The sequence below is a fragment of the Apus apus genome, chromosome 12 (assembly GCF_020740795.1).
Source record: "Apus apus isolate bApuApu2 chromosome 12, bApuApu2.pri.cur, whole genome shotgun sequence".
In the NCBI taxonomy this organism is placed as follows: Eukaryota; Metazoa; Chordata; class Aves; order Apodiformes; family Apodidae; genus Apus; species Apus apus.
This window is the reverse complement of record NC_067293.1, coordinates 15,897,568-15,920,454: the sequence shown is the minus strand read 5'-3', so window position 1 is coordinate 15,920,454 and position 22,887 is coordinate 15,897,568. Positions and strand designations below refer to the sequence as shown.

At 36.2% G+C, this 22,887-nt stretch overlaps 1 protein-coding gene across 2 annotated transcripts in view; it reads left to right on the top strand.

Moving 5' to 3' along the window:
* Positions 1 to 22,887, top strand: part of PCDH11X (protocadherin 11 X-linked) — a 466,628-nt gene that overhangs the window by 57,365 nt on the left and 386,376 nt on the right. For both annotated transcript variants that reach the window (XM_051630400.1, XM_051630401.1), the window contains exons 3-4: positions 10,800 to 10,847; positions 13,816 to 16,302. In XM_051630400.1, the coding sequence (XP_051486360.1) occupies positions 10,800 to 10,847; positions 13,816 to 16,302 (2,535 nt within the window). The remainder of the gene's footprint in view (positions 1 to 10,799; positions 10,848 to 13,815; positions 16,303 to 22,887) is intronic.

Genomic DNA, 22,887 nt, shown 5'->3' with positions numbered 1-22,887 from the left:
TTGTCTAGGTCAGGTACTTTTGGATAATATGGCATGAACTGAAATAAGCTATAAAATGAGATATAGAAACTTGAGGGATCCTTATGAGTGCTAAGTGACTTTCTAAAATCTTGAAAAGCTCCCTTGCAAATATTTGAAAGGGACAAATAAATTCAATTTTGATCTTATTTTCTGTTAGTCATTACAGAAACTTGGAAGGTGATCTGAGGGAGAAATAACTATTTGCAGGTAGAATTCTTACCCCTTACATTTGTCATTATCCTTGGATATCTAGTAAAATACAGTTGCTTCTTACTGTTTTCTAATTACTTCAAAAATTTTAATAGTTAAAAAAAAACCCTCTGCATTTTGCATAGCTTACTTACCTCAAAATATTTTTACGTCATTTTTGCATCGGAAGACAATTTTTGTTATTTTATGAATGTAGTTCAGCATCCTCCTTTTTACAAATCCTGAACCCACTTATGCATTGTTCTTACTATCAGAAATACCAAAGTATGTTATCATTATGAGAAGGTTTTGTAATAGAATAAAAGCATTGCTTGGTAGTAATTTGGAGAGATCTGGACATGTAAGTGGTCATCTATGAGCGTTGTTTTGAAAAAATCACAAGGTCTGATTTTTAAAGGGGAAAATAGTTTATTTTCATTTGTACAGATTTTAGTGTCTCTGAGTAGATAAAACTCTGCTGCTGACTGGTGGTGGTGAGTCAAGAGTCAAGGTAATTGCTGCTTATTCGTTGATACAAGGCTCCTTTAGGGTGGTTTATGGCATTATTACTGTAAAAATGACAGGTTCCATTATCCTGACATCCCTTTGGGGGATTGCCTGAAGACTGGAGGAGAAAGTCTTGCTTCCAGGCATGGTGAGTTTTGTGAGTTAGGGTGAGGGACAAGTTGGTGTATATTTTTGCATTTCAGGTTCTGATTTTCGCACTAGCTGTCATGAAACAATAATATATAACTTAGCATTTCTCTGTGTGGGAAGGATGATAGACTTAAGCTGGAAGGCACAAATCTGTCAAATGGAGATCTTCACTTCATCTATCTTATATGAATATTATCTTTTGCTGATGTCCAGACAGATCAGTACGCTATTTAACACAGATATGGTGATGCTTTCTGAGCATAATAGAATAGAGATTTGTTTACATAGTTCTCCTGAAACCAACCAGAAAACGCTTCAAAATTAGTTCCTTCCCAAAATGCATTGAATACAAACTTGAGTTGCTCTCAACAGCAAACTGCAATAAAAGCAGTAACAGAAAACCCCATGTATCTCAATAGAATGATAGTTTGGCTTGTGTATGTACACAATTGGAATTGCAAATGTGCAGTGTCAAGTGAAGTTACGAGAAGTGTCGTATTTTTGAGCAGTTACATTGAAGTATACTCATGTGAAAAGTGAATTTTTGTTTGCCATACAATGAGAAATATATAGAAAAATATTAAATACATTTGTAATCAGTTAACTGTTATTTCATGTTACACTGACTTTTTCAAACTTGATTTCAGTTTGTTTTTTAATGAATACTTTTAAAATGTTTATAAGTTGCCAGAATTCGTCATTTGGATATATCTGAATTGACTACAGGTGTAAAATGTATGGCAGAAATAGAGATTTCCATATGTCGTTTGTGTGTTATGAGATTTAAAGTAAGCTCACTTATTGAAGGTCTTGGAAGGCTTTACATAAGAAACAGTATACTGAAAACTTCTTTTAGCCCTTTTCTGTAGGTTTAGATGCTAGTGATGATTACCTGGAGAACAGTTGCTTTGGTTTTTGTTTTGTTTCTTTATGTGCTGATTTGGTTTCAGATAGCTGTATCTTAATGAGGTACCAAAGAGAAAAAAGACAAATCAGTATTACTAGTTCAAAATAAGTCTGCCTTCCAAGAATGAGAGATTTGTGAAGGTTTATGAAGCATGTGAATATAGACAGGTAAAAAATTGTAGACAGTTAAAAATATTTCAGAAAGTGCTGAAGGATCATCGAAGATGAGATCTGTAGCCCACCAGTTAATTGCAAAACATATCGGCTAAACATTTTGTAAGTGCAAACGTACAATAACATTCTCTAGGAAGATATCTCTGAAAGTTAAAACTGAAGCCATGATTGAGTTTTACTGGTCACTTGGTTAAGATTTCATTTAATTTCAGTAGAAGCTGCTTGAGTCTTGTAACTTTCCCTTGTGATACAAAATCCTCCTCCATTTCAGTCTAAATAAAGTACTTTTGAGGAGTAAATGCTTTTTATCAATTATAAAAACAGTTCCTGATAATTGTATAGTCCTTATGTACAGTTTTAAAAATTACACCAAATTTCAAAGCTATATATAGAAGTGAACCCCAAATTTGTCACCAAAGTATTTGGGTGAAGAGAGTGACATCACTCCATGCTTTTCTCAGGTATCAAGAAGCTCTCGATGCCTTACAGTGTCATAAAAAAATGCAAGAACAGAGAAGACTGAGAAATTCAGCAATGCCTTCTAGGTTCTCATGAGTTTCAGACAACTTGCAAGAATTTCAGAGGCTTCAGATTTCATCATGTGTTTGTTACCCATTTTCTCCCTTATGAGGAAAGGCTGAGGGAGCTGGGTCTCTTTAGTTTGGAGAAAAGGAGACGGAGGGGTGACCTCATCAATGTTTACAAATACGTAAAGGGTGAGTGTCAAGAAGATGGAGTTAAGCTTTTTTCAGTGATGACCAGTGATAGGACAAGGAGTAATGGATACAAATTGGAGCATAGGAGGTTCAAGGTGAATATCAGATTTTTTTTTTTTACTGTGAGAGTGACAGAGCACTGGAACAGGCTGCCCAGAGAGGCTGTGGAGTCTCCTTCTCTGGAGACATTCAAAACCCGCCTGGACTCCTTCCTATGTGATGTACTCTAGGTGACCCTGCTCTGGCGGGGGGGTTGGACTAGATGATCTTTTGAGGTCCCTTCCAACCCCTATGATTCTATGATTCTATGATTTTTTAAATACTTCCCTAAGCTGTGTGCTGTTCCAACAAGGTAGCATTGTTTGCTTGCTTGTAACTGGGGAGCTTTACTGCATTAGACTGTTCAGTTTCTTAAACCGTAGAGATTTATCCTGTGCCACTGTGTTTTTCACTGGTAAGTCTGGAAATCCACATTTTGTAAATGTCTCTGTCCTACTGCATTTACTAGTAGGTTCTTAAATAGATAAATGCTTAATGTGTCATTCCTGGAGCAGTATTTATAACTGTTTCATTGATAGCTGTTTGACTTATTTCTTTATGGAGCTACCAAATGCAGCCAGCAGGACACACACTGATCTTGCAGCCATCCAGTGAGTGCTGCATAAGCCTGTTCTTGAGTCTGTGATAAGTCACTGGATTTCTTTGTGTCTCTTCCCTGTGCTATTGAAAATTCATCTGTCCTACCTGCTTTGCATAAATCAGGGCCTCCCATAATACTTAGGGATCAAACACTGCTTCCAGGTTTCCAGCTGTTATCTTTCCCCAGATCTGATAGGTGAGAACAGTGCTAACAAATCATCTCTTCTCAGAACTTTTTCTCAGATACAGTAAAAAAATAAAGTGGCTAAGACTATATAAATGTTTAGCTATTTTATATATGGGACATCTTTTATGCTGGCAGATTGCTAACAGTGCACTTAGAACAAATTAGCTTGCACCCAATTATCTTTGTGACTGTCTCAATCTATGTTTTTTTAAAATTTGTGTTTTGTACATCTCTAAGGAAAGAGGTAGGAGCTTTTTCAGAATACCCACAGAGTTTGCTGCCATTGTACTGCTATATTTATGTATTCAAGGTCAAAATCTATGAATAAAAGTGATTCTTTTTGCCCCTGTTTTATCTTTAAATAATGACTTGACGTGGGTTTCTGAATTTCAGACCATTTATTTATGAGTTGTGTTTAGTGAAACTGACTTTGGTTTATAGCTAGTAAGCATCATCAAAAAGATTTTAATTTTTTTTGTAGTTTTCTTAGTTAAGATTTGTCAATAAACTGATTTATTACTGAAAAAGAAACTTATTGCTGAAGACAGCAAGAGCTATCACCATCCAAACATGAAATATACTGTGTTTAAAAAGCACAATTTTTTTTGGACCAAATATAAAGTAGTTATCACAAATTCTAGAAGCTAATCAACTAATTTTACTCTCTGTTGCTGCGTAAATTGTAAATGTTCTTTGGCTCTGTAACAACTCTAGTTTCAGAATAATTTTGTGAGGATTATTATTTTCTGTTTCTTTTACTTATTGTTGTGGATGCAGCAATACAAATTTGACTTGTATTTTGGGTATATATGGTGAGAAACCTTGAATTAAGTTTTCAGCAGATTTCATGCAAATCTTAACATTATTAAATTTCTTATCATTAAAACTAAAGCAGCAAAATTAATCCTCACAAAGTTATTATGAAATGAGAGTTGTTACGGATGCAAAGACAGTTATTTATGAATAGTTGCCTTTTTACATGTACACAAGATGATCCTGAAAGTACAGCTATTTTCACAGTGTTCAGTAAAGAAGGGAAAAAGTAAAGGTGAAGGATAATATTCACAAAACTTTTATATTTTTTGTTTGTTCACTTTTCTATAGCCTCTGTTCTTTGGAGAGATGAAGATCTCCAGTTTTTAAGATATGTTTTGAAAATAGAAAAGTAGTTTCAGTTTTCCTGATTTTAATGGTCATAAAGTACTCAATTAAAATATTAAAGAAGCTTTTACAATACTGTTTTATTAATTTGCTTTTAGCTGTTTTTCACCATAATATTTTTCTTCCTTCCAAGAGGAAGTAGAAGGAGAAAAAGGTAAGGCCAAAATTATATTCTTTTAGCCATCAAAGAATACATTAAAATTGAGTGTCAACTGTGGAATGTGGCACTTGACTGCATTAGTATGGCTATTTTTATTCCTGAAAGAGAGGTTTATTACCAAGTAATTTATATTCCCTAGCCCAGAAATATAATTGGTCTGAAACTGAAGTCCTGTAGAGCTTTTGATGCTGGGACATGTAGCAAAGAGCATTTCAGACAATTTTAAAGAAACTAAAAGAAATACTGGTAAAAGGAATGAATTTTGAGTCATCAACTGTCAGTATTGAAATACATTTTTCTTGCATTGTGCTATAATTGCTGGCTCTATTAATGTGATGTGTATTATTGCTTTGGTTATTGCTGGTGTTCCAAAGTCAAATAATTGTATTTTTTTCTCTTTGCTTTATCAAGCAAATTGGCATTTTCTGTGTTTTTCTCTCCTTTTCTTTTGAGTCAGGATGCTCTCTCTACTTTTCAGAATGGGATATTGTATGGCTTTTTCACTTGGAAATTACTTTTTCTTCACTTTAACCCCAGCCATATAATTTTAATTCTCATTTCCATCAGTGACTCTTCAAACCTATTTGCTGTAGCACATTTAAAGGTATAAACAAAGTAGGAGCTTCTGTTTTGTTCCCCATCTTGTTTGCCATGTAACTTCAACACTAGCCTTTTGGCATGAATATATTAGTACTTTGCATTGGTGAATTGACCTTTGTATGGAAAGTCAACACAAAGTGTCAATCTTACAAATAGATAATAAAGATGGATATAACTTTCCTGTTTTCCAGCAACGTTGCACATCTTTTACAGTATGAATCTTAGCTAAAATTCTGTCTTCAGCCTTTCTTTGTCCCTATTTTCAAAGTCTAAAAAAGTTATCTCTGCCAGCCCAATAGTTGCTGCCAAGTATTGAAAAAATATTTCTGTGGTGGTTTTTGCTTTCAAGGTTGTTTGCATGGGATCCTAGAATGTAAAAGTGTGCATTTCACTCATTATGCAGGGAAAAACAAACATAAAAATATGTTCAAAGACTGAGTAAAAATAATAGAAAGAGCACAGGTTATTCCTAGTGGTGTTGCTTTTAGCACTGTGGTATATGGATAGCAGGATTATTCTTTAGAATGCTTAGGACTCCTGTAAACAATCACTTTTATCATCAATTTTTCTGCTAACTTTTGGAGACTGTAAGAGCAATCTGGATAGAAGTGTTTTGTTATTTAGAGCAGTCCTGTACGAGCAATAGTGGTGTCTTTTTCAAACTACCAAGGCAGTTTTTTTGAAAGGGTAAAGCTGACTTGAAAACATGTGTAATGGTATCTAAACCAGTAGTCTTTGTGCTTTCAGGGTGTTTTTTAACATATGTTCTGTAGTCTGATGTGGTCTTTGCGAGTCACTGAACTGTGAGATTAGCCTATTGTGGTTTTGCTGTTGGCCTACAGAGTAGTTGTGAGTTAGTCACTTCTGCATTCTCTGCCTCAGTTTCCTTAGAGTAAATTATGTAAATGATACTGACTTGACCTTGGAATGGCCTTGCTGGATGAAAATTATTTTAATCTCATCTTGTATGCTGTCTCTAACACTTGGTATCATACTTAGGAGAGACTTTAAGAACAGTTCAAGCCTATTTTCCCAAGCTATTACTGAGCTTTCAACAAATTGAGACTCATGCATTTCTTGTCTAGAACTGGTGGTTCTGATATTCTATCTGGATTGTTTTCATGTATGCAGTTTTTCCACGTAGGTGTTGATCCTATTCTGTAAAAACTGTAAATTGTAAACTTTGAGCATTTGGAATACAGGGCAAGTTTTTGAAACTGCATATGTGATGAGCACTTAGTTTAACATCTACTTGGATCAGTCAGTCCACTGGTGACACTTGTGAATACAATCCAGACTTTGAAGTGTGTTTCGGATACACTGATGAAGGAATTGCATTTTATTATTTTGCTTTATGTATATTTTTTTGTAAGCTCATGAAGATTAGAAATTGTGCAAATACAGTTTTCATGAATAAGCATGCCCATTATACTATAAGTTCCATATTAGATTGCAGTTTCATGTTAGATTCAGTAGAAATAAAATTAGTTCATATTTGAAATGTACCATGTGCTTGAACTAAGAAGAGAAGTAAAGGCTAGAGATATAAGCAAAAGTTAATCTACCCAGTGGCAGACAACTTTTTATTACTCAAGGAATAAGTTTTTCTCCTTATTTTTCTTATGTTAAGGAACAGGAAGAACTGTCAAGGCTCTTTAAGAAGTGAATTTACCTTTGTGGAATTAAAACCTGGGGGTTTGAATTGCTGCCATATTTATGATTTGCTTTGATAATAACTTCAAAATTTATTTTGTATGTGAGCGTATACTTCAGTGTTCCATTTGGCTGAAAAATCTCGCTCCCAGGCTTGAAACCTTTCACAGTAAGTATTGTGGGGTTGTGTGTGTAGAAATGGTATCTTAACATTCATAGGACTAGAAGAAAAGGTAGAACCACCAGCGTTCTCATTGCTTTTGCAGTGTTCAGATAGCATTAAAAGAGTTCTTACAAAAAGGTTTTAAGTCTTTCAGAAACTACTTTGAATATTGATTTGATGTTCAAGTACATATTTAGCATAGCACGTGCTATGAAGTTTCGTGAGCTAGGTAACAAAGAGGGTTACTTTTTATTACTCATTGTCTCTACCAAAGGCCTGACTAATACTAAAGTTAAGCACAGTTGATTCTGCCCCCTCCCAGTGGATTCTTCCATGTATATCCATACTAGGCATCTCCTTATAATAATAGTAAAGTTAATTGGGAGTGGGAGTGGAAGTGGAATTTTGACTCAGTAGGCAGAATGCATAACAAATTTAGCAGCTAGTTGTATAGTGTCACTTTAGGATTTTGAGATAGTGCTCTTAATTGTGAATCCACGTAACGACTGAAAATTATTTTGTTGTAGTGAACAGTCATGGATTTCTATGAACAAATTGTACTCTCATTTCTTGGAAAGTACTTGTTTTGTCTAATTTCAGTGACTGTGATTGTGAAAATTGCATAGAAATAGAAATTATCTAAGTGTAAAAATCAAGGTGTAGGCTGAGTCTTTTTGTCTAGTTTAAAAATTGTTCAAGGAATGCTTAAGTTAAATTGCTTGAGGTTTGTTTCCTTTTCTGTGCTGGTGATCAAGTTTCCCAGTTCGTGGACATAACTGTAGTAGTTGTGAAGAATGATGCTGACACCTTGGTGGTTGACATTGTGTTGGTTACACAAAAACTGTTGCTGTTTTCCATTAAGGAGGAGGCTGCAGGTCAAATTGCTGTGTGCATATTACAAAGTTTCATTGTATCCTGAACGGAGTATGTACTGTTATTTGGAAACATCTGTTCTAGGACAGTGATTGAATTATAATCTCAGGAAAGATCTTTGAGCAGATCCAGACCTGAGAAAGTATTTATATTTCCTCCTTTGTAAAGCTGGTAGACTAAAAATACTAACAGGCTTGTTTTCAGTGTAGACTGGAGAAATGAGGGCAGCAGAAAACTAAATATATGAAAAATGTAGTATTCAATATCTCTGTTTTTCCTTAATGAATGTGAACATGATCTAGTAAATAGGTTCTGAGAACTGGATGCTAGGAATTGAGGAGGATGCAAAAATACTCCTACTAGAAAAAAACCTGTCTATCTTAGAAAATAAAGTTGACAGTATTCAAGATATGACAAAATTGAAAGGAACAATAATTGGAAAGGATTAAGGAAATCCAAGTGATGTGATTGTTAGAACTGTTTCAGTCTTTTTGTAATGTTAAGGCCAGGTTTCCAAGTAAGTAGTTGTGTTTAGGTATACCTCCTAGGGTTTTTTGTTCTTCAGAAACCAGTATTCAATGCATTGATTGTCTGCTTCTTCATTCCATGTTATTTTTTATTGTTCTTTTGCAGCTTGAAATGGTTCATTATTATCCTTATTTTTTGTTGATTTCATCTATAGCTTTTTGGTTTTCCTACTTCAATGGATGAGTAAGGTTTTGTGTGTGGTTGTATATACAGAGAGGAAATCTTTGGCAGTGCTTTACATTTATAGAAGCGCTTTCATAGTTGGAAGTGGAAAAATAGCAAGTCATGATATAGACATTGCTAATAAACTCTGTCCTTAACATAGGTGGTGGAGCTGCTTAGGATTTTAAGTAATAAAATTCACTTTAGCTTAATGCATGATTGAAAGCTTCTGAGTTCTACTTCTACTGTGGATCTGAACCTGAAAGTTCAGCGTATTCAGAGCTGAGCTTTGACTTGCATCAAAGGAAATAATATGAAACTGTGTGTGATACTGATAGAAAACCACAAACCAAACAAAACTCATAGGAAACTTGGCCTACAAATTACAAGTCTGTACTAGTTTTCACAAGAGCTAATGCTTCAAATATGCAAGCAACTTGGCATCTGCTGAGCTTTGTCTTACAAAAATGTCTTACCTTTGTAATTTTATTTTCTCCGTTGAGGTAGCATCACTCCAAAACTATCCGTCTTAACACATTTCAAGTACCTTTGGGTCGTAAACTGTGTAATGTGATAAAGGTAGCAAATGGTCAGTCTTTAAACTGGACAGCTGTCCAACGAATCTTAATCTTCTACAGTGCATGAGCATGAGTCACACATGCTGCAAGTAATAGTGATAAGGGGCCTTTATTAGAGCTACAGCACTTAATGATATTAAAGATCTGATAGTACTCATATGTACCTGTTAAAGGAACTTGCATCCATTACTGCCTATTATGTTGAGTATTAATATTTAAGGCTTTATCTTGACTTTAGGAATTCATGTTTTCACATTCAAAGTACCACCTTTGAAAGAAAAATGCAAGTTGAATTTTCAGCTTGTATTAAAAATGTTATTGTGTAATTATTGTCCAGTTTTCTTAACGGAAATGGTGGTAATGTTTTTGGTAATATAACACCACACGGTACTGGGGCAGTTCCGTACTCCTTGAAAAAAATGGACAAGGGTAACAGTGGCTGTGACCTATCTTGTAATTTTGCAGGAGATATGCAAAGGACTTCTGTGTTGCTACAACTGAAATAACTAGCAGCTAGCATACACTTTTTTTAACTTTATGGGAAGATTTTAGGGTCTTTTGGACACAAGATTGCATTTCAACCAAGGTTTGATTATTAAGTAATTACTTTAATTAATTACTGGATTACCTTCTAAAGAAAAGCTCATCTTTCTATATATTTCCTTTTTCGCATTTTGTTTATTTTATTTCCCAGTATTGCTGTATTTGGCCTGCTTGATTTTAGTCACTCTAAATCTGCTTATTTTAGACTTAAGGCAGAGTAAGATTTTTAGAAGTAATAAAACTAGGTGACTTTAGGAGGATTGTTGACATGTAATAAATAGTTCTGCACTTGTAGCTTGTTGCAATATTCATTGAAATGAGTTACTGTAGAACATTAGCAAAAGTCAGTTAAATGTGTTGTCTGGCCCTTTTGTTTAAGATTCAGTTGAACTGAAGACACATCCTGTTATTCTTATATGGTTATTTAACACAACATGCTTTCTCTTCTGTATTTCTTTGAGAAGTCACTCCATTTTGTCAACTTACTGATCTGTGAGTGTATATTCTTAAGGTATTTTGAACACAGACTGCGCCACTGTTTTGAGTATTTACCAGAGGCATCCTTTTCCCCATTCCTGTCAACAATGAAACCCACATTAAAATTTGTGGTCTGACAGAATGTTCATTCACTGTCTGGGTAGTCAGTACTGCACGGATATAATGGAATACTGTGGTGAGTTGCTGTGATACTGCAATATGTATGTTTGCAGGCAAGTTATGTGTAGTGCACTTTAGGGGCGTTTTGTCACATGCAGTCCTGTCCCTAATATTAGAAGCTCTTCCAGCTTATGCCATTGTGTCCATGTGTAATTGATTATGTATTTTTTAATCTATTTAAATGTTACAATTTAAAAAAAAAACTCTTATTTTTTTTTTATTTACATGACAGCCCAAAACAGCTCCGAAAAGGACATTTGGATCCATTACAAATGATCAGGTAAATATACAGTAGGGGGTGTTCAACAAGAATACTAGTTTCATTTCTTCAGTTACTGCTGTGTACATGAATCCACTGAAGAGGGTGTTCTGAAAATTGAATAAGCTAGCAGAGTTGTTTATTGCCCTAAAAAGAACCTTGTGATGAGGGTCAGAGCCTCTTTAAGCTAATCCTGGCTCTGAGATGGGCGTAACCTTTCTTGGCCTCAAATTGATACATTGCTTAAACTGTAAGATTTAGATTTTAAAAAGTCAATGTTTTTTATTTCTCACTCCCACCCTTCTGGACTGGTGAAGGTGATAATGTAGCAGATAATTTGTACCAGTCAATCATTTTAAAGGTACTATAGAAATGTTAATTGTCTGTTCTGTTTTTCTTATGGAGTCAAACCTTTCCTAGTGTGAATGAAACTGGCAAATCACTGCAATAATGTAGTGACTGAGGCACAGTTCAGTCCAAATAATCTGACCCTAATGGAAATTTTCACTTCACTGAGGTTTCAGTCATGATAGAGCCATTTACTTCAACATCAAGAATTGAATCCTGAAGGGTTTTCTTCATGTTTATCTCAGGATTTTTACCTCTAGATTTCTTTGTTCATAAGGGAGAGAATTAGATATTTATAATCTTATAAATGTTTCATCAATTTTTGAGAGTTTAGAATGGGAGAACTGTCTGTTCTTAGAAGAAGTGTTGGTTAAAATGCAGCATATTCCTACCTAACTATCCCTTAAACAACATAAAATGGGCTTGCTTGAATTAGGACAAAGTGTTATGTCCTGTAACACTTTTTTTTTTTGTAGTTTAAAAAGTTGTATGAGACTGTAATGAGTAGCAAGAAACACTTGGAACTCATGTCAGTAATTAACTTGGAAGAGATATTTGCATTCTTTTCTATTTTTCCGGTAGTTTACTGCTAGTGATTGGGAATTGAAGCGCTCTATTTTATATAAAAACTTCTATGCTATAATGAAAAATACCTTTCTCATACTTGACAATTACAGAAAGTCAGAAACGGGTATGCATGTATTGGTTGCATGTATTCAAAGTCTATATGAAGTGTTTGTTGTAGTTGGGGGATCTAATGACAAAACAATCAGTGCCCATCTGTCAACTTGTGTACAAATAAAGCAATAAAAGATAGCTGACAGCTTTGTGAGTTTTTTCCCTCTAGCTTCTGTTACCTTTTTTTTCTGGAAATCTATGTTAAACATAGGATATATAATTAATAGTTTGAGTAATTATGACATATATTGCAGAGAACTGCTAGTCAGGTTGAAGATTAAAAGGAAACTCACACTCTGCCTTCATGAAGACATCATCATAGCATTACTATTCTAAAATTCAACATAATTGGCTCCAAATTTATATATTGATTTAGAAACAATTTGCAAGGCTTATGTTTTCATATGCCAAAGCTGTGTTTGTTTTATTGTTTCAAAATGTGTTCCAGTTTACTTTGGAATGTCCCTAGTTGCAACTTAATGCTGCAACAAATACTGTGCAAGTGGCACAGTAATTTTTGAAATGTGGATGTATTGTTCTTTTCCAGGAAATAACTTACTACTTATGTAAGGTCAAATTCTGGCTTTGAGAAAACAAATCAGTGAAAGAGTACAGCTTTACACAGAATCAGACCTATAAATGCACTCACTTAATGGTGGGTAGCAAGATAGAGTGTATACAAATCTTTTCCAAGTAATGAGAAATAAGGAACCTTGCACACAGGGAACATTTTCTTTCCCTTTGGTCTGAAGTTTCTCCAGTTGGTTTAGAAAGCACATACAATGACATGAGTACAGGCAAGAGACAAGCACGAGAGAGAGCGCCAGGCTGAATGCAGTTGTTCATTATTACAAGTATGACACACAAAAGAAAACCCTAATTAGTCATTATCTTCATCAATGCTTTCTTTTTCTGGTCATCCTATACATTCAGCTTTAGTGATCTGCATCCTAACTCTGCCTTTATGGAAGATACAGTTGTGGAAAACTGCCTTTACATCCTTCCTTCCTCGGAAGGGTGAGAGATGGGAGAAGATATTATAATTCTCATATTGTTAATCCCTGCTTGTCTGAGCAGACAGCAGAGGACAAAATCTAATTCTAGATTCCAAGCTTTATTTTACTAGACTACTTTGTCAATACTTTGTTGCACAAACAGTTTCTTTTAAAAAATATATTGCATTTCTTAACAATTCCAGAAGTGTTAGGTTGTTAATATTTGTTTATGGGATTTGTTATTATTTTCAAATGGATCTAGTAGTTCTGTGATATTTTTTGAAATTAAAATAGTTCTTCTTTTCCTGCTGGGATTGTAATTTTGACTACAAATACAAAATATATGATGAAGAAAGAAATAGTTTTAATTACTTTAAAAATTGTTTCTTATAGACTGTTATGACCTATATCATCTAGCCCTGAATTATGTAGCAAGCCCCTTTTCAATTATGGTGGTGTCATTTTATGCTAATAATTTTAGTTTATGTCCAGAGTTCCTCCATGAACAGAGAAACAGTCCCTTTATCTTTCTTCTTTTCCTTGAAATTGAATACTGGTTTTGGTCCTCCAGTGTATGCCACTGTCTTGCCTTTGGATGTGGTTGATCTTTGACTTCATTTTGCTTCTCCACACTCACTCATACAATAGAGAAACCAAATTACTCCAGGAATTTAATATTTTTTCCATAGAAATAGAAAAACTGGTTAAAAAACCAAACCAAAACACCACCACCACCCTCTCCAACTATGTGTGTCCCTTAACTCCCCCTTTTTTAGGTATCTGTCTTCGCATGTTTGCTCTAGAGCTTAAAGAAAAATCAAATATTGCAAAATAAATATAAATAGTTGTGTCCCTGTATATAGCATATAAAGAAACATACACACTGTGACTATTCCAGGACATAAACGAGATGTTTCTTTGTTTAAATATACTGTCATGCTAAAGTATGTTCTTTCTGTGTCTTATAGGGTCAAAATGTATTTGGTCTTGATATAATTGAGACACCTGAAGGAGATAAGTGGCCTCAACTGATTGTCCAACAGATCCTGGATAGGGAGCAGAAGGATACCTATGTGATGAAAATTAAAGTTGAAGATGGTGGAAGCCCTCCAAGATCTAGCACTGCCATCCTTCAGGTGACTGTGACTGATGTGAACGATAATCGCCCAGTCTTCAAAGAGAATGACATTGAAGTTAGTGTTCCGGAAAATGCGCCAGTCGGCACCTCTGTTTCTCAGCTCCATGCCACTGATGCAGACCTGGGCTCAAATGCACAAATTCACTTCTACTTCAGCAATCAAATTTCCAGTTTGGCTAAGAGGCTATTTGCCATTGATAACAGCACTGGCCTCATCACTATAAGAGAACCACTAGACAGGGAGGAATCTTCTGTACACAAGTTAACTGTTTTGGCAAGTGATGGCAGCTCAACTCCATCAAGAGCAACAGTGACTGTTAATGTCACAGACATTAATGACAATGTCCCATCAATAGACACAAGATATATCATCAATCCGGTGAATGGGACAGTGCTTTTGTCTGAGAAGGCTCCCCTTAATACAAAAATTGCCTTGATAACAGTAATGGACAAGGATGCTGATCTGAATGGAAAAGTTACTTGTTTTACAGATCATGATGTCCCTTTTAGGCTAAAGCCAGTGTTTGATAATCAGTTTCTCCTGGAGACAGCCACGTTTCTAGATTATGAAGCCACACGGGAATATGCCATTAAAATAGTGGCCTCAGATTCAGGGAAACCTCCCTTAAACCAGTCTGCAATGCTCCTGATCAAAATTAAAGATGAAAATGATAATGCCCCGGTTTTTATGCAGCCTATCATAGGTCTTTCCATTCCTGAAAACAATGCTCCTGGTACTCAGCTAACCAAGATAAGTGCCACGGATGCTGACAGTGGGCGCAATGCTGAGATCAGCTATCTCCTGGGTTCTGATGCACCCCCTATTTTCAACCTTGACCGCCGTACAGGCATTTTGACAGCAGTGAGAAAGCTGGACAGAGAAAAGCAAGACAGGTACTCCTTCACTGTGCTGGCTAAGGATAATGGGATGCCACCCTTGCAGACCAATGCTACTGTGACAGTGTCAGTCCTGGACCAGAATGATAACAGCCCTGCTTTCACCCATAATGAATATAATTTCTATGTGCCAGAAAACTTGCCCATGTATGGCACGGTGGGGCTTATCACAGTTACAGATGCTGACTCTGGAGAGAATGCTGCAGTCACTCTCTCTATTTTAAATGGTAGAGATCATTTCATTATAGATCCACTTACGGGTGTAATAAGACCTAACATTACCTTTGATAGGGAACAGCAGGGGTCATATACTTTTCAGGTGAAAGCTGTGGATGGAGGAAGACTGCAGCGTTCCTCAACTGCCAAAGTAACCATCAATGTTGTTGATGTAAATGACAACAGGCCTGTTTTTGTTATTCCCTCATCTAATTATTCATATGAGTTGATTCCAACATCAGCCATCCCAGGGTCTGTAGTTACTAAGGTCTTTGCAGTTGATAATGACACAGGAATGAATGCAGAGCTCCGCTATAGCATCATAGGAGGGAACTCAAGGGGCTTGTTTACAATTGACCAATTAACAGGCAATATTACTTTGAAAGAGAAGGTGATTACATCAGACCATGGCTTGCACAGACTGGTGATAAAAGTCAATGACCTAGGACAGCCGGAGTCTCTTTATACTATAGCTCTTGTGCATTTGTTTGTGAATGAGACAGTCACCAACAGTTCCTACATACAAGAGCTAGTGCGCAGGAACATGGAAACTCCAGTTGGCCAGAACATCGGGGATGGTGAGATAACACCACAAACAAATGATTATGTCAAGATAATAATTGCCATCATTGCAGGCACCATGACAGTTATTCTGGTGATTTTTGTTACTGCTTTAGTACGGTGCCGCCAGACGCCTAGGCACAAGGTTGTCCAAAAAAACAAGCAGAGTGGTGAATGGGTTTCCCCAAACCAAGACAACAGGCAGATCAAGAAAAAGAAGAAGAAGAAGAAGCGCTCTCCAAAAAGTCTCCTCCTCAACTTTGTGACTATTGAAGAATCTAAGCCTGATGATCCTGGCCATGAGCACATAAATGGCACTTTAGACATTCCTGTAGAGCTAGAAGAACAGACTATGGGAAAATACAACTGGGCCACCACACCAACCACATTTAAGCCTGATAGCCCAGATTTAGCAAAGCACTACAAGTCTGCTTCTCCGCAGCCTACCTTTCAAATTAAGCCTGAGACTCCTGTACCCCCCAAGAAGCACCATGTTATTCAGGAGCTGCCTCTAGATAACACCTTTGTGGTGGGCTGTGACTCAATCTCCAAGTGCTCATCAAGCAGCTCGGACCCTTACAGTGTTTCTGAATGCAGCTGTCAAGGAGGCTTCAAGACCCCAGGCCCCATACACACGAGACAGGTAATGGAAATTTTAAGGTGCTCTCTTTCTCCTTCCCTTTTTTCTTTGCCATTACTATAACTCTAGCTCTAAGCACTTCAAAAGTAACTTTTTTTTTTTGGCAAGGATTAAAAGTTTGAAAGGTCATGTTTGATAGAGGTATTGAAGAGTAAACAATTTGAGATTCATCAGTATTAAGGGAGAAAATGAAAAGAAGATGAGTGTTGGCCGTAAGGAAATTGAATTATTTAATTGATGGGTATTCCTGACTGCAGATGGCAGCATGGCACTTTCTGCATTACTGCAGCACCTAGTGCAGCACTGTCAGGCAGAGAAGGGTTGCAGTACTGTCCTCTGTAGTATTGTGTGCTCAAGACCTGAAGTCTTCTAGGCCAGGTGGAAAGCACTAAAGCTTTACAGGATCTGATAAGTGGTTCTTAATATTAATGGAGTCTGGAATTGCATCCTTTATTTGGGTGTAGCTTTACTTCAAGGTCTCTCAAAAGCAGGCAAGGATTTTCCTCTGAGAGTTTCAGTGTCATCTTCAGACTAGAAACATACTAGACTATGTAAGTCTGGTGGAATGACAGAGTTGACAGGCAAAGTTCGGGGAAAATCAAAAGCATCAGTATAATTGATGTCACTTATTTGCTGCTGTGCCTTATACATCAGATGCTAGCTCCTCAGAAATTCAGTATGGCAAAGGAAATGTCTAAAGAATCCTCAGCTTAAAATTAGAAATAAAATGAGAACCAGAGTACGTTCTGTTCTTCTAGACCCTACAGAAAGGTGCTAAGTCACTGGAAATTGATTCTGTTTATCCATATTCTGGAAAGTTTCATTAATAATAAAGCTTTGCTGTTTGTCTCTTCTTTCTTCACACATAAAGTTTTCAATGAAAATAGTTTTCTAGTTAAGCTTTAATTAGTCAAGGAAGTGATAATTAAACAATATTTCAGAAGAGTTTATTATGTTATTGATAATATATTTTAATAGTTTTGCTCCAGATCAAATCTTCAGCATGTCTTAGTCTGTCAAGACTTTTTGCTGCAGCTGAGGTTTTGAACTCATTTCTGAGGACATTGTTTTATTACCACCGTAGTGATGATAAGATGCGGCTAAAAAAAGCTTCTCATTCAAAGCAGTCATCATATTTTTGAAAACTGTGGGATGGGTTTTCTATTCTATTTTATTCCACTTCCCAACACAATTCTGTGCAATTAGTCTGTATCACTACACTTTATAAAACTTCTAGTTTTTTGAGATGCTTTAACAGAGAAACTGAAAGGGGAAAAAAATAATTTTCAGACAGCAATGAAAAAGTGGGTTTTTTGAGATCTTAGTATTTTCTATTAAAGATATTTGCATGTGTTAATTTAAATTGCAGGTCTGAAATCCTTCTTGTTAATTTGTTAATCTGTTCGAACTCTCCTAACTCTGAGGAGGGAGATGTTGTTTCCAGCATTTCTACAGGCCTGATCCAAGAGATTTTTCAATTGATTTCTGCAATAGTTCCTCTAAGCTAAAAAGCTTCTTCCATTGTCTGCTCAAATACACGTTGTCATGCAGTAATGTTGCTAACAACGAAAGCAAACTCATGACTCTCTGGGTGTTTAGTAATGTAGTTTTTCCATCAGCAGGGACTTTTAAATTAGAATGGAAAGCAGTTCTCTTCTGCAGAAGTTGGTTGGTGAAAAGAGCATTTTCTTTTATCTATACCTGAAAGGTTAATGACAGGGACTGCCTATCTAGAAGAGCAGTTCAGAGCTCTGTTACAGATTTTTTTAAATACTCAAATACTCATTGCCTGCTATTATCTTACCTTCATATAGCTATACCTGAACTTATATTAGTATGATGTGCTGAATATATGAAAAAGAGACTAATGTTGCTCTTTGTATTGATTTTGTTAAATATATAGTTACCCTTCTTTTGTTTTTCTGTATGAAAGTGATCACAGTGGGAAAGTGCAATTACTATCAGTGACCTTTCATACTAATTTGAAAACAACATTTACCTTTAAACATGTGAATGTTTTTATTACTTATTTAAATAAAACATAAGTAATTTCAGAAGTGCATTTATTTACATAAATTGGACAAGAAAGATCATTAGACATAAATCCTTCATGTTGGACTGTGATCACAAAGGCAGAACTGTATTTCAGATAAGTAAAAGTGTTTCTTTAATTTTAATGGAACTTCTAAAAATAAGTCTTGATCCTAAATTGGTTTTGTATATTGTTGTCTGTATAGTTTTCTCATGTGGGGCTATAGATGGTGGCTCAGTACAGACTAACTTCAAGTTATTACTGTTAGCCAGTAAAGAAGCAACTAAACAGGACTAAGCTGCTTGGGATGTCATGTTTGTTGTTCCAAAACAGGGTCTCTTTACCCAGTGTGCAATAACCCAATCTGCACACAGAGTCAGCCAGCAACACCTGTCCGGTAACACAGGGTTACTTTTATACACAAAAAAATGCAAAGTTACCTTATCTCTAAATATACTGATATAATTTGTCTACATGATGGGTTACCTAGTTCTTCACTTCCACTTCCAAGTGGTAGTGCTTCTGCTTTTCACTAGACTTGTTCAGGGTGTGGGGGTGCTTTTGTGAGTATGTGGTCCTTCCAGCCTGAGATGGGGAATTTAGTATGCTCAGGAAGTGAGTTCACAGTAAGTTTAATTAACCATTGTTTTCTGTTACCTGTTTTACTTATGGTTTAGGATGAAAGGCATTAGTGGTTAGTATCTTTCCTTCAGCTCTTCGTCATGCTAACATAAGTTCAGAAAAAACATCCCCTTCCCTTGGGCATGCTGACCTGTCTTTCGACACCATGCTGTCCCGCCATCCGTTCTCCGAGACTAACAGTGTTTGTGGTTAATTTAGTATTGGTGTCATGCACCCTCTGAGTTTTCAGCAAACTGTAGGACAGCCTGGAGAATTGGAGAATAGTATGTTTAGTTTAAAAAGATGTGTTAGTTTGAAAAATGAAAATAATGTCTAATGTGAGAAAAAATATTTTACTTTATTGCTAACAATTACTCTAATGCATCCCTTTTGCAAGCCAAAAGCTCTCTGAAGGAGACTAAAGACGATTACATTCACTGTGAAGGTATTTCTTCAGTTCCTAATACGTGCTGAGATTAAGAGGCCACGTATCTCTACCCTTCTTAGTGTTGTCTGTGCATGACTGTCTGCTCAGATATTTGAAATAACATTGAGTTAAAACTAAAAATATATGGTTTCCTTTGAGGCTCTAAATTTTGTGTATGTCTGAATGGTATTGATTCAGGTCTTTAAAGAAGGGAAATTATGTCTTTGCTTTACTGCTAACTTTGTCTAAGTGATCTATAAAATGACAAAGTCAATGTAACAGTTGTACTCAAAAAGCATGCAAGAGAAGATGGAAAGGTTTTTCTACTAAAAAAACCCAAAAAATCTCTTCCGTGGTCATGTGGACAAATAAATACAGCAATGCAACAGCTGAAATTGTTACGGGGGAGGAACCAGACTCCTGAAGCAGCTGAGGACACACTGAATCATGAACTACAGGAAGCTGAAGAGGGAGAAGAATGGTCCTAATGTAATCTCCTGTGAGAGGGATGACGCTTTTGTTGTACTTACGTGAAGGGAAAGGGCAAGGGAGAGAGATATTGACATTATTTTGAAGTTACACAGTAGGAATTAGTAAATACTAGCAACAGTAGCTGTTCAGAACAGCATGCTTTCTTTTGAGATTTATTAGAGAGATTGCTCTTAAAGAAGCTTTACTAAGTGATACATTGTGAAGGGGCCTCTTAGTCATAATAAGGTTGGAGGCTCATAAGATCAAACTGACTTTCAGTGTCATCAGATTTTCTTTTGTTTTGGTAGTTGTTAGTCCTGTAGAAAGATGTATTTCTTTGGCAGAAAACACACAGCACCTGTAAAGTTTATCTGTCTGCAAGCATTGTAACAGCTCAATTGTTTCTGGCATTTACCTTAGTGAGAGCAGACTATAAGAGCATTCCATACTGACACAAATCTTCTAATTCTTTCTGCATTTGTGTTGGAGTGATGACAAGAAAGAAGAGGTTCTTCCAGTCTAGTTTTTTTTGTAGTACATAACACAGTTTTAAAATCTGAAGTCTTTGCTCAAGTACTTGAAACAACATTCAGATGATTTCAATGCCTTCCTAGGTATCAACCTGTTTAATTAAAACATGCAGAATTAGAGTACAATGTTAACTCTGGTAGCTTGCTTCAAAGAAGCTACTACCACAAAGGTTCGTTAGAACTTCCCATGCATACTCCTCCTTCTTGTATCTTTCTTTTAATTAATACTATTTCAGACATTGTTTTTGTTTGAAAATCATAGAATCAGACTGGTTTGGGTTGGAAGGGACCTCAAAGATCATCTAGTTTGAGCTCCCCTGCCATGCAAAGGGACACCTCCCACTAGACCAGGTTGCTCCAAGCCCCATCCAACCTGGCATTGAACACTTCCGGATGTGGCAGCCACAGCTTCCCTGGGCAACCTGTGCCAGTGTCTCAGCAGTCTCATGGTGAATTATTTATTCCTGTTGTCTAACCTAAATCTCCACTCTTCCAGTTTAAAGCCATTTCCTCTTGTCCTGTTGCTATGTGCCCTTGTCAGAAGTCTCTCCCCCGCTTTCCTGTGGCCCTTTGAGGCATTGGAAGGTGCTCTAAGGTCTTCCCAGAACCTTATGTTCTCCAGGCTGAATAACCCACTTCCCTCAGCGTGTTTCCAGAGGGCTGGACAACCTCTGCTGTGGTCGTTTTCTTTGCCCTCCTCTGCACTCACTCCATAATAGTATAACGCTCCAAACAACTAGTCAGTCAAGAAGGTTCTTGTCACCATTTGTATTGTCATTTTAAATATTAATTTAAGAGCAAGTTTAACTGACTCTGTGTTAGTGAAGAAGTATGAGTGTTTATGAAAGCAGTGTTTGGAAAACTGGGTTCAGATTCAGTCCACCTCTTCAGCTGATGGAGCTGGAAAGTGCAGTCATGCTCTGAAGCTATGATTGCATGCCTCTGCTGGTTTTCCATGCTTCACTGTGGACTCTGCTCTATTTATTAATTTAGCTCTGCTGCTAGTAAACTGTACCATCTTTTATTGAGGGAGGAAGCAGGCATGTGGATTGATTTTTCTCATTATTACTAATGCAAATGTTTAGCTCATTTTAGTTGCCAGGGTTCTTTCTTTCATCTGTGAACATGTCCATACTTACAAATAGAAATTTTAGTTGACACAATGATCTCCACTGAACTTGTTTGTTAGAAACTGACTGGATTGGGCCCTACTGTCATATTAGTAAGTGCTTAGACCTGCTTACAGTTCTGGTATATTTGGGTTTCTGATTAATTGAAATTAATTGAAATCTGGTGAAATGACCTTATATCTTGCCACTCACCAAGAGAACAGTGTGCTTACAACGTGAATTGAAAGATTATAGCAATGTTCCTGAAAGTAATAACTCTAAAAACTCACCTGTTATGTAAATCTTTAGCTGCAGAATTTACTGTTTTATTTAATAACAGCGAGACTGGTGAGTTCATCATAGTGTATCAACCAGTAAGCAGTACTGATGCTTCTTCTATGTAAGAAAGTCTAGAGATACCACTAGCACTTTGCATTGACAGATACAGAGTAAATTACACTCAAATAACATTTTCTTACAAATATGAGCTAAATAGCTGTTACTATAAGCCCTTCCTAAAAGCCATTTCGAAATTGATTACTATGATTCTAAATTTTCTTTTTATTTTTTATTCTTAATTTTCTGGCTGTTATATTTGCTAGTAGTACTGTTATGCTGTCATGTCTATACATTTCAGAAAAAAATTGGAATTCACTCCTGGAGAAAAGTTTGCTAACTGAAGGATAAGTTAAAGACTACAACTGGGAAGTTAGTGGGAAGTTACTTAAATGTGCAGTACTACTAAATTAAAGCTGGTCAAGAAAATGCTTTTCCTCTGTGGAATGCTTTGAAGAAAATCTTCAAAATTGTTCTTTTTATATATATTTTTCACTAGAAAAGTATGAGGAAAGATATCTGGAAAGTGCCCCTCTAGCACCACAGCAGAAGATGAAAGCAGAGCACAGATAGGAAGAGAATAATTGAATGTTTTCTCTCAGGAAAAAATGCAAGTTTTGTATCAGGAAAAAATGAAAAATTTTGAATATGACACTTTACTAAAAACTAATTCAGGAGAAAACAAGCTTTTTTTTTTTTCCCCAAGTGATAACTGGTTGACTGAGGTTATACTGAAGTTGGTAGATGGGAGTTTCAGCATCAATAACTGAGGGATTTTTATGCAGGCTGGAATGATGCACAGCTCTCTCTTGAATAGCAGTTTGCCTTGGGGTGGAACAGCATAAATTTTCCTTAATACTAAGTGCGTTTCACCTTCATTTTTCAGTGGGATCACTGAAAAGTTTTTCTCCTCGTGACTCTACTTTGTTTTTATAAATGACCTATAGCTAGAAACCATTGTCAAGAAGGAAGTCTGATTTAACTGCAGTTTCATTTTCACACTTCTCTTTTTCTGTTCTCTCCCAGAAGGTATTACACTCAATAATCTGCAGGTGAGAGCAA